This window comes from Carcharhinus amblyrhynchos, chromosome 8, assembly GCF_965287045.1.
Source record: "Carcharhinus amblyrhynchos chromosome 8, sCarAmb.v2.hapA, whole genome shotgun sequence".
NCBI lineage: Eukaryota > Metazoa > Chordata > Chondrichthyes > Carcharhiniformes > Carcharhinidae > Carcharhinus > Carcharhinus amblyrhynchos.
Window position 1 is genome coordinate 26,279,804 of NC_137331.1, and position 12,300 is coordinate 26,292,103.

At 42.7% G+C, this 12,300-nt stretch overlaps 1 protein-coding gene across 1 annotated transcript in view; it reads left to right on the top strand.

Moving 5' to 3' along the window:
• Positions 1-12,091, top strand: part of cd226 (CD226 molecule) — a 34,674-nt gene extending 22,583 nt beyond the window's left edge. Inside the window, exons 5-7 of the mRNA XM_080194810.1 lie at positions 5,879-5,972; positions 6,069-6,129; positions 10,751-12,091. Coding sequence (XP_080050936.1) covers positions 5,879-5,972; positions 6,069-6,129; positions 10,751-10,855 — 260 coding nt within the window. The 3' untranslated portion in view covers positions 10,856-12,091. The remainder of the gene's footprint in view (positions 1-5,878; positions 5,973-6,068; positions 6,130-10,750) is intronic.
• Positions 12,092-12,300: the final 209 nt, after the last annotated feature.

A 12,300-nucleotide genomic window follows, 5' to 3' on the forward strand; every position in this document is an offset into this window, starting at 1 on the left:
ATTTTACAAAACCTCTCCGGTTCTCCTCATAGTTTTTTCTTTTCTAGAAGCAAGAACCCCAGTCTGCTGAGACTACCTTGAGGATAGCGTCCAACTTTAATCTTGGTAACAGCCTTAGTAGATCTTTTTTGCACCTTCTCCAATGCTTCAACATCATTACCAGGGCCATATAGGTGTGGATATGTACAAGGAAAAATTGGTGCATAATTCTAAAAGTAGGAGTAAAATGAGAAGTTAGGAGAAGATAAGGATAAATATTAGCAGGGAACGCCATTGAATAAAATAATGTAAATAAACAGTGAACAATGGAAGAAAACAGGTCTATCAGAATATGTAAAGAGAAAGACAGTTTGATGTTTTAGATAGAGAACCTTTATAAAGAACATAAGAACATAAGAAGTAGGAGCAGGAGTAGGCCATCTAGCCCCTCGAGCCTGCCCCGCCATTCAATAAGATCATGGCTGATCCAAAGCGGCTCAGTTCCACTTTCCCGCTTTCTCCCCATAACCCTTAATTCCCTTGCCTACCAAAAACCTATCTACCCGTGTCTTAAATATATTTAGCGAGGTAGCCTCCACCACTTCAACGGGCAGAGAATTCCAGAGATTCACCACCCTTTGAGTGAAGAAGTTCCTCCTCAACTCCGTTCTAAACTTATCTTGAGGCTGTGCCCTCTAGTCCTGTTGTCCTTCCTGAGCGGGAAGAATCTCTCTACCTCTACCCTATCCATCCCTTTCATTATCTTATACGTCTCTATAAGATCCCCCCTCATATTCTAAACTCCAACGAGTACAGACCCAGTCTATTTAGTCTCTCTTCATAGTCTAACCCCCTCATCTCCGGTATCAGCCTAGTGAACCTCCTCTGCACTCCATCCAAGGCCAAAATACCCTTGCGCAAGTACGGCGACCAAAACTGCACACAGTATTCCAGCTGTGGCCTCACCAATGCCCTGTACAGTTGCAGCAAGACCTCCCTGCTTTTATATTCTATTCCCCTCGCTATAAAGGCCAGCATCCCATTCGCCTTCTTGATCACCTGCTGCACCTGCAGACTGGGTTTTTGCAACTCATGCACAAGGACCCCCAGGTCCCTCTGCACCATTAGCATGCTGCAGCTTTTCGCCCTTTAAGTAGTAATCCCTCCTACTATTATTCCTGCCAAAGTGGATAACCTCACACTTGCTAACATTGTACTCCATCTGCCAGGTCCTCGCCCACTCGCTCAGCCTATCTAGATCCCTCTGCAGACTTTCCACACCCTCCGCACACTTTCCACACCCTCTGCACAATTTGCTTTTCCACTTATCTTTGTGATATCAACAAATTTCATCACTCTACATTCAGCCCCCTCCTCCAGATCCTCTATATCATCTATATATTATCTATCTATATCATCTAAAACTGAAAAGACCAAAATATAGAGAGGAAAGCAGAACAGCAGATAACAGGGGAGGTGGTGGCCTAGTGGCCATATCGCTAGACGATCAATCCAGGAACTCAGATAACACTCTGGGGACCCAGGTTTGAATCCTGCCGTGGCAGATGGTGGAATTTGAATTCAATTGTAAAAAAAATCTGGAATTAAGAATCTACTGAAACCATTGTCGATTGTTGGAAAAACCCATCTGGTTCACGAATGTCCTTTAGGGAAGGAAACCTATCATCCTTACCTGGTCTGGCCTACATGTGACTCCAGAGCCACAGCAAGGTGGTTGACTCTCAACTGCCCTCTGAAATGGCCTAGCAAATCATTCAGTTCAAGGGCGATTAGAGATAGGCAATAAGTGCTGGCCTAACCAGTGAAGTCCACATCCCATGAATGAATTAAAAAAAGTTAACGAGTACATTATAAAGAGGTAGCTAATAATCTGTGGGCAGGTACTAATATAGCTACAAAGAGATGAAAAGTGCTGGAAGACATAGACAGTTCACCTCAATCTGGCTAAGGAAAAGAGCTAAAATAAAAAGATATATAAAATAGTGGGAGATAGAATGGGGAACACTGGAAGGATAAAAGGAGAGATAACTTAAGTCTGGAATTACCTAGTTAGTGTTCGGATGAGAGATCACTTGGCACCATGGGGAAAATTGAGACGTTGTTCTGAAGTTTCTATGGAATTTGGTTGGGACAGCATAGACTGAAACATTTGACTGTGCTCGGAGTAGCAGCAGAGATAATGAGCTACAGTCAAACAGGACTATATCTGTTGACAGAACAAGCAGTGAGCAACAAACAGTCAAAATTTCTTGGCCTCTCCAGTATAAAGCACACTGTACTGTATACAGTAAATAGAGTGGCACAGTGGTTAGCATTGCTGCTTCACAGCATTAGGGACCTGGGTTCAATTCCAGCCTTGGGTGACCATCTGTGTGGAGTTTGCATGTTCTGCCTGTGTCTGGGTTTCCTCTGGGTTCTGTGGTTTCCTCCCACGCTCCAAAGATGTGCAGGTTAGGTGGATTGGCTGTGTAAATTCCCCCATTAGTGTCCCAAATGTGGAGGTTGAATAGACAAGCCATAGTAAATGCATGGATTTATAGGGATAGGGCAAGGGAGTGGACCTGGGTGAGACATTCTATCGGAAAGTCGATGCAGACTTAATGGGCCGAATGGTTTCCTTCTGCATTGTAGGGATTCTATGAATGGCATGAAAATAAGTAAATGGACATTTGCTGAGGTGGTTTGCGAAACTGCTTGAGGAAGAACTGTTGGAAGTGTAGGCGATGAAAAATAAAATTAGCTTAAGAAACGGCTTGAAGTCTTTTTGGAGAAAAGAATAACAGAGTGATATGTTAAGAAGGTAGATGAGGGGGAGGGGGTAGAAGTTGGCGGAAATGAGAGTAGTGTTGCTGATCGAACAATCTTTTCCTGTTCCTATTTCCAGTTAAATTGTCAGGGACTTAATAAATAACAAGACAAACCTTTCAGAAAATCATCATTGTATGATAAAGCTCTGTAATTCACAGCATCGTGAAAGAGCAGGACACAGCTTGTCAGCACAATATAGCTCACACAGATGGCAACTAAAAATATTAATCACTAACCAATTACTAACCGAGGTGCTATTCTAAAGCAAATTATTTCATTTTGATTTAGTAAACTATCAATTTCTAATGGTACAAACATTGCCTTTGATTAACGTTGAGATCCTACCTTGCTTAAGTTAAATTCTTATCAGGTCAATGTAAATTAATGAGACTTTGGCTGTTTTGTCCCTGCATTCGCCCACTGCATACATTAATTTGCCAGATATCATTTAAACAGTCAGAATTGCCGGGAATTTCCTCAAGGATTGCTCTGATCAGCCAGTATCACTTCAACACTGTCCTCTTCAGTCTATGGCACTTTTTGATTTATTGATTTGATTTGTTTTATTATTGCCACATGTATTGGTGTGCAGTGAAAAGTATTGTTTCTTGCACGCAGACAAAGCACACCGTACATAGAGAGGGAGAGGGTGCAGAATGTAGTGTTAGCTAGGGTGTGGAGAAAGATCAACTTAATACAATGTAGGTCCATTCAAAAGTCTGATAGCTGCAGGGAAGAAGCTGTTTTTGAGTCGGTTGGTACATGATCTCAGACTTCTGTATCTTTTTTCCCAAGGGAAGAAGGTGGAAAAGAGAATGTCTGGGTTGTGTGAGGTCCTTGATTATGCTGTACTTCCAAATTTTGTATCATCCACAAACTAATTGTCCCCTGCACACCAAGATCTAGGTGAATGGGATGGATAGGATAGAGGTGGAGAGACTCTTCCCACTCAGAAAGGATAATAGGACTAGGGGGCACAGCCTCAAGATAAAGGGGGGGCAGTTTAGAACGGAGTTGAGGAGGAACTTCTTCACTCAAAGGTTGGTGAATCTCTGGAATTCTCTGCCCGTTGAAGTGGTGGAGGCTGCCTCGCTAAATATTTTTAAGACGCGGGTTGATGGGTTTTTGATAGGCGAGGGGATTAAGGGTTATGGGGGGAGGGCGGGAATGTGGAACTGAGCCACGACAGATCAGTCATGATCTTATTGAATGGCGGGGCAGGCTCAAAGGGCTAGATGGCCTACTCCTGCTCCTATTTCTTATGTTCTTACGTAAGGGTCCCAATATTAACCCATGGGGAACACCACCACAAATCTTCTCCAGCAGAGAAATATCCATTGACCATTGCTCTCTACTTCTGATTATTCAGCCAATTTTGTATCCATGTTGATATTGTTCCTTTTATTCCATGGATTATAACTTATCTTGCAATCCAAATGCTTATTTTAGCTTTGTTTTCCATGTTTTGTAGTCCATTAGATATTAATGAGATTCCTGAGATGTTTCAGCATATGCTTATGGAAAGGATACTGTAAATTTCAGGGGGAAGCACTATACGGTTCTACATGATGAGGGCTTGGGCCTTCATATTTGAGACTGTCCCAACCCAATTGCTCACGTTTATCAGTTTTCGGGCCACGAGTTGCTAATATTGATAGCTATTCCTCTTCCGCAGGCACTGTTGCTCAGCCCTTCAAAATGGTTATCATCATCACCACGCCCATCCTCAAAAAGCCCACTCCATCTCATCAATAGGGCTGACATTGCCTAAGCAAAGTCACTGACAACATTCTGTGTGACAATAGTTGTTGTACATTATCTCCTCAACTTCCCTATGGTTGGTGACTTGAGCAATCCTGAGGTGACCGTGCATGAGTAGGAGAAGACATCATTGCAGGATAGGTGTTAGCTATTTTGGAATGAATAGAATTGGAACCAGGCAAGAGCATTAACATGAAGATAAATGATGGAGGAATGTGAAGTAGTTGGCTGTGTTGAACACTGTGACAGAAATGGACTAAATAGATTCAAACTGAAAAGGGCTTTGGTTTCAATACATTCTAGGATGTTTGCAATAGTGGGGAAGTTTGAAGTATGATGGCAGTTAGAGAGGAAGAAGGATTGAGATTGAGCTTTTTGAAGAGCTGTAATTGACTCAAAACATTGGGTGGGATTTTCCACTCCTTCCCCCCTCTCCCTGTGTTTTCCAGTGGTGGAGGTGACCTGCAATTAGCTGCCAGTGGGATCTTCCGGTCTCGTCATTGTCTATAACGTTTTGCGTGACACGCCCATCCCGCTGCCAGGGAACCCACCACCAGAGGTCACCAGTGGCAGGACCAGAAGGTCCCATTGGCTGGGATGGCTGGTAAATCTCACTCATTAACTCTTCTTCTCTCTCCACAGATGTTGCTCGACCTGCTGAGTATTTCCAGTACTTCCTTTTTTGTGTTTCGGATTTCTGTCTACCTCTCTGTGATATGGCTTACTGATACATCCATGCTTTCTGCCACAAGACCATTTGTTTATTTATTTATTAGTGTCACAAGTAGGCTTATATTAACACCACAGTGAAGTTACTGTGAAAATATCCTAGTCGCCACACTCTGGCACCTGTTTGGGTATGCTGAAGGACAATTTAGCATGGGCAATGAACCTAACCAGCGTGTCTTTTGGACTATGGGAGGAAACCAGAGCACCCGGAAGAAAGCTACGCAGGCACAAGGAGAATGTGCAGACTCTGCATAGACAGTGACCTGAACTGGGAATTAAACCAAGGTCCCTGGCGCTGTGAGGCAGCAGTGCTAACCACTGTGACACCTTGCTGCCCCGTTTGTGTAATAACTTCTGAACAATGACAGTTTAATTGTTGCTATAGGAGATGGAAAACCAAAGCATGTGATGTGTTAGTTTTATGTGACTAAAAAAACCCCAAATAGTTGACAGCTCAAAATATTAGCAAGGCAATGTACATGTGCAGCAAATATAATCACATGGAATCTGTTGAGTAATACCCTTCAGCATTTCATTTTAAGTTAGTATATTGTGCGCTAATATCTTTTTTCTTGTTCAGTTACAGGTTTAACAACGTATTTAATAATTGGTGCAGTTGCTTTTGGAAGCCTTGTGTTGGTCATCACTGTTGTTATTATAATATGTGTAAGAAGGTATGTATTCTGTGATTTATTAAATAGTGAATGAATGAATAGGTTAATGAAGTGATTGACCCGGGACATACTAACATGCCTTATTCTTTTCCTCAGAAGAAAGAAACAAAAAGGGAACAAAAAACAGTTTAAACAGGACACAGCCAAAAGGAGTAATGTAAGACAATCTTTGTTACAAAGTTAGATGCTTATTAATTTGCTGTTAATGTAAATTTTATGATAGGCCACATCAACTTAGATTAGTGATAAGACTTTGCAGTTCCAGGCCCTTAAAGAGTTGAAAGATTAAAGAAAAGCTCTCAGCCATTGACAGGGACTCCAATCTGCTGCCTTACAGACACAATGGTTAGCACTGCTGCCTCACAGCGCCAGGGCCCTGGGTTTGGTTCCCAGCTTCGCTGCCTTGTGGAGTTTGCACGTTCTCCCCATCTATTCTCTGCATGAGGTTATGTTTCACCAACCTGATTTGAGTTTTTTGAAGAGGTGGCAAAGAAAACTGAAGAGGAAAGGGCTGTGGACGTAGTTTATATAGTCTTTAGCAAGGCGTGTGACAAGGTCCCGCATGGCAGACTGGTACAAAAACTAAAATCACATGGGATTCGGGGTGCGGTGGCTAGATGGATACAGAACTGGCTTGGTTATAGAAGATAGAGAGTAGCGGTGGAAGGACGTTTTTTAGAATGGAGATCTGTATCTAGTGCTGTACCACAGGGTATATATAAATGATCTGGAAGAAAATGTGGGTGGTCTGATTAATAAGTTTGTGGATGACACAAAGATTGGTGGAGCTGCTGATAGTGCCGGGGATTGTCAGGGGATACAACAGGATTTTGATAGATTGGAGACTTGGGCACAGAAATGACAGATGGAGTTTTATCTGGACAAATGCAAAGTGATGCATTTTGGAGGATCAAATTTGGCTGTGAATGGCACAACCCTTAGGAACATTAACAGACCAAGGGATCTGGGTGTGCAGGTCCACAGTTCCTTAAAAGTGGCAGCATATGTGGCCAAGATGTTTAAGTAGACATATGGAATGCATCATCAACTGGGGCATTGAGTTGGGAAATCACATTTAAGCGAAATAAAACCTTGGTTAGGGTGCATTTGAAGTATTGCATGCAGTTCTGGTCACCACACTACCAGAAGGATGTGGAAGCTTTGGATGGAGTGCAAAGAATGTTCACCAGGATGTTGCTTGGTCCTGAGGGTGTTGACCATGAAGAGAGGTTGAATAAATAGGATCGTTTTCACCGGAAAGGCAAAGGCAGAGGCTGAGGGGAGACCTGATAAGAGTCTACAAAATTTTAAGAGACATAGAGAGGGTGGATAGTCAGAGGCTTTTTCCTAGGGTGGAAGTGTTAATTAAAGGGGGCAGAGGTTCAAGGTGAGAGGCCAAAAGTTTAAGGGAGATGTGTGCGGGAAATTTTTCATGCAGAGAGTGGTGGGTGCCTGGAACATGCTGCTAGAGAGGTGTGGAAGCAGGCACATAAGCAAATTTTGAGAGGCATCTGGATGAGTACAAGAATAGGGAAGGAATAAAGGGGTATGGACCTAGTAAGGGCAGAAGGTGTTTTTTAAGTTACGGCATCTTGATCAGCACGGGCTTGGAGGGCTGAAGGGCCTGTTCCTGTGCTGTACTTTTCTTTGTTCTATGTTATTGAATAGATGTAAGGTTTGGGGTTTCCTGGTGTTTTGGTCCATTTGCCTTTGAAGACCAGAAGGAGCTTTCTTTCTAAGGATTACATCAACTTGGTTGAATGACATTTTCTCGGTGCCCACGTTTTTCTCTTTCAGTGAGAAACAATCAAGTTCTGGGTGTCTAACAATTACCTTTTGGTTATTGTGTGACCGAAAAAAAGGTTTGTGTATTGTGTTTGGTTACACCAGGTATTGGAAAGAAGTACATTGCTTGATCACCTCTCTGATTTGGAAAGCTCAGATGCCAGGAATGAAAACAGTGAGGCTTCTTCTTGTTGTTCTAGTTGTTTTCTCTGGAGCAGGAAAGACTGAGAGGCCACCTGATTGAGGTGCTCAAGGGGCATGGACAGGGTGGATAAGGTGGAGCTGTTTCTCTGAGTTAACGGGTTAACTTAGTTTCAAGGAGACACAAGTTAGAAGTGAGGGATGGGAGGTTTAGGGGGGATTTGAGGAAAAACTTTTTTTATCCAAATGGTGGTGATGGTCTGGAATGCACTGCCTGGTAGGGTGGTGGAGGCGGGATACCTCACATCCTTTAAAAGGTACCTGGATCAGTACTTGGCATGCCATAACATTCAAGAGCTGACAAGTGGGATTAGGTGGGCAGGTCAGTGCCTTTCAAGAGTCAGTGCAAACTCGATGGGCTGAAGGGCCTCTTCCGCACTGTAGTATGCCGTGATTCTTGAGAGAAAATTGCTGGAAAAATCTCAGCAGGTCTGACAGCATCTGTGGAAATGTTTTGAAATGTTGGCTCTATTCTCTCTCCACAGATGCTGTCAGACATGCTGATATTTTCCAACCTTTTTTGTTTCAGATCCAGATTCCAACACCTGCAGTATTTTTTCTTCACATTCGGCTTCTTGTCAGGTTGTGGTGGGGCACACTGCTGAGTTGGAGGAATTTCACTCTGCTTTTAATAACCCATCCTACAATTGAGTTTCAAGTGTTTAATTTTAGACATCGATTGAGCATAAAACATTCCTCATTTTACAAAATAAAACTTCTATCCACTTAATTTGGCATTGAATTGGCGATGTAAAAGATAACGAGGAGGTAGTTAAATCCAAGAGTTGGGTTACAAAGAGCAATGTCTTGTTTAATGTATGTAACAAACAATAGCGTCAATGGCCAGTCCCTCTCATTCTGCGCAGTTTTATCAAGTAATGAGGAATGGCTTTGCTGCCAGCTCAGCTGGTTCAGATCTATATCCTGAGTTAGCCGGGGTGGTGGTGGAAATGTTCAATTTTTGACCTCAGTAGCACAGAGTAAGGTAGTGGGAGTGAAGGCTGAGGTAAGGGTGGGGCAATAAAATTATCTGAGCTTTCCAGCACTGTTTTCCAGAAACTTGTCCCGGCAGTGTAGGTCTATGTTGACCTGAGGCAGAATTAGGCTTGGCTGCAACGATATCAAAAGTGACTTCAGAATTTATAACAACTGGTTATACACTCAACGATGATTCCTTGAACCTTTATCTTTACTCATTCATTATTCTTTATCCATGTGGGACATGGTGTTGCTGACTGGCCAACATTTATTGCCAATTCCTAATTGCCCGAGAAAAGTTGAGAGTCAATAACATACATTGCTGTGGATCTGGAGTCATATGTAGGCCAGACCAGGTAAGGATGGCAGATTTCCTTTCCTGAAGGGACATCAGTGAAACAGATGGGTTGTTTTCTGACAATCGACAATTGTTTCATGGTCAACTGCTTCACAGCTCCAGGGACCTGAGTTGGATTCCCAGCTCGGGTCACTGTGGGGAGTTTGCACATTCTCCTCGAGTCTGCATGGGTTTCCTCCGGGTACTCCGGTTTCCTCCCACAGTCCAAAGATGTGCGGGTTAGGTTGACTGGCTGTGGTAAGAAATTGCCCCTTAGTGTCCGGGGATGTGTAGGTTAGAGGAATTAGTGGGTATAATATGTAGGGATATGGGGGTAGGGCCTGGGTGGGATTGTGTTCAGTGCAGACTCGATGGGCCAAAGGGCCTCTTTCCGCACTGTAGAGTTCTATGGTTCTATCAATAGATTCTTAATTCTAGTCTTTTTTAAATTGAATTCAAATTCCACCATCTGTTGTTATGGGATTTGAACACGGTTCTCCGTTTCTGGATTAATAGTGTAGCGATAATACCACTAGGCCACTGCTTCTCTTTGGGCAAATTATTAACAGTTTCCAAAGACATTTTTTCCGCAAAATTACTTGGTCATTATTACTGTAATAAATCCTCCTCTTGGAAAAGATTAAATCAAGTGAACCAGGGATTGAAACCCAGCCAGAACAAAGTCTCATCGCTCCTTTTCGACTTGTCTTGTCTGTTTCTCCCTTTTTTGAACCAAGTTGCTGTGCCCCATAATGGGGCTCAACTATTTATTGGGTTTATCGTTTCATTGAACAAGTGTGAGTGGCATAGTGGCCTAATGATTAGCACTGCTGCTTCACTGAGTCAGGGACCTGGGTTCAAATCTGGGCTTAGGTCACTGTCTTTGCGGAGTCTACATATTCTCATTGTGTCTGTGTGGTTTTTCTCCAGGTGTTCCGGTTTCCTCCCACCACCTGAATGTGCTGGTTAGGTGCATTGGCCATGTTAAATTCTCCCTCAGTGTAGCCAAACAGATGCCAGAGTGTGGGGTTTTCACATTAACTTCATTGCAGTGTTAATGTAAGTCTACTTGTGACACTAATAAGTAAACTTAAATCTTCTCATAGAACAGCGCTGAAGGAGGCCATTCAGCCCATCAAGCCTGCACTGACAACAATCGCATCCAGGCCCATCCCATTAACCCCATATATTTATCCTACTAATCCCCCCGACACGAAGGACAATTTAGCATGGCCAATCAACATAACCCGCACGTCTTTACACTGTGGGAGGAAACTGGAGCACCTGGAGAAAACCCATGCAGATGTGGGAAAAATATGCAGACTCCTAACAGACAATCACCCAAAACTGGAATTGAAGCTGGGTCCCTGGCGCTGTGACGCAGCAGTGCTAACCACTGTGCCGCCATTGAACAATGTTCAGTTGGTGTTTAATGATTGTTGCTGTCTGCAATTCTAATCGCCATCTTTATAAACAGCACCGAAGAGCCAATCCAAACAGCTATTCAGCCCCTGACATCTATGACCAAGCAAATTCCAGGGCTGCAGGATCTCGGGAAGAACCTATTTACGCTAACTTGTAGAATCTGCTGAAGATAAGCTGACCAAAGATGCACCAGTAACTTCACTGGTAGATAGTGGACAGACCTTCATCATCATGGACTGCTTGCATGTTTCAGTCTTCATTTTCTTCACTAACGAGATGATTGTGGATTCATTCCATTGCAAAAATGGTGAACTTCACTGTAATGTTAGAACCAAATCTGTAAATTATTGTTTTATTTCTTTTAACTTTTAAAAAATGCTCCACTCGTTTTATTGTTATAAGTTCCGTATGATTATCTTTCAAACAAGAGTAAAGTATTGAGAATTTATAGGAAATATTCATTTAGCAAAACACATTATGGGAATAGAAATCTATTTCTGAGAAACTAAGCCAGTCCTTCAGGTGTGATTGAAAACTTGGCTGCAGACATTAGATGATTTCTTTTGTAAGTTTGTTTAACACTTTGACATTTGGATTGTGTCCAAATATATTCAGTTGAGAGGCCATGAAAGTACGACTGGATTCTCCCATGTTGGATACCCCGCCCCTGCTGCCAGTGGGAGCAGACAATTTGGCACTCAGTGGAAGCAGGGTATCTCAGCCGTGGGTTAGGTTGGAGAATGCCAGCCTAATGTTATTGTCAGCTCTGACGAAGGGTCACCTAGACTTGAAATGTTGGCTCCATTCTCTCTCCACAGATGCTGTCGTACCTGCTGAGCTATTCCAACATTTTTCAATTTTTGCATTGTGCAAGTATTATCATGTTACATTTGAACAGATGAAGTGCCAAAAAAGGGATTTATACCAGATTGTGGGAGCTTTGGTACAGCACCATAGTCCAGCGTGTTCATATATACAAGGAATATTATATTAACTTCCTGACTTGTGCTCCATTTTTTTATGTCTTGTACTTATTATTCAACTATGGTCACCCTCAGTTGATCAAGAGCTTTTTCTGAATCTCAGGCTTCTCTGTGATCCCTGCAAAAAAAAGTCTATAAGTCTGAAGCTTTTTCTCCTTTATTCTTGCATGGGATGTGGGAATTGCCCACAATGCCAGCATTCAGTGCCCATCCCTAATTGTCCTTGAACTGAGTGGCTTGCTAGGACCATGTCACAGCCAAGTTCAGAGACAATCATACTGCTATGGCTTTAGAGTCACATGTAGAGGAGACTGGGGAAGGATGGCAGGTTTCTTTCCTTATAGAACATGAGTGCGTCAAATGGGGTATTTTAGTTTTGAAAGTCGACAATGGTTTCATGTTTACCATTCCTGACAGTTTTAGATTCCAGACTTTACTAATGCGGTTTAAGTTCCAATTAGCCTGAATTACTAGTCCAGCATCATTACCACTATGCCAGTCTCCCCTACAGCAACACAAACAAGATCCCTTTACCATATAGTCAGAGGGAAAGGGGAATATTGTACCAGAGTCTTTAGGAAAGGTTTGAAAGCAGGGAAGGAACTGGCAAGATTGAGAT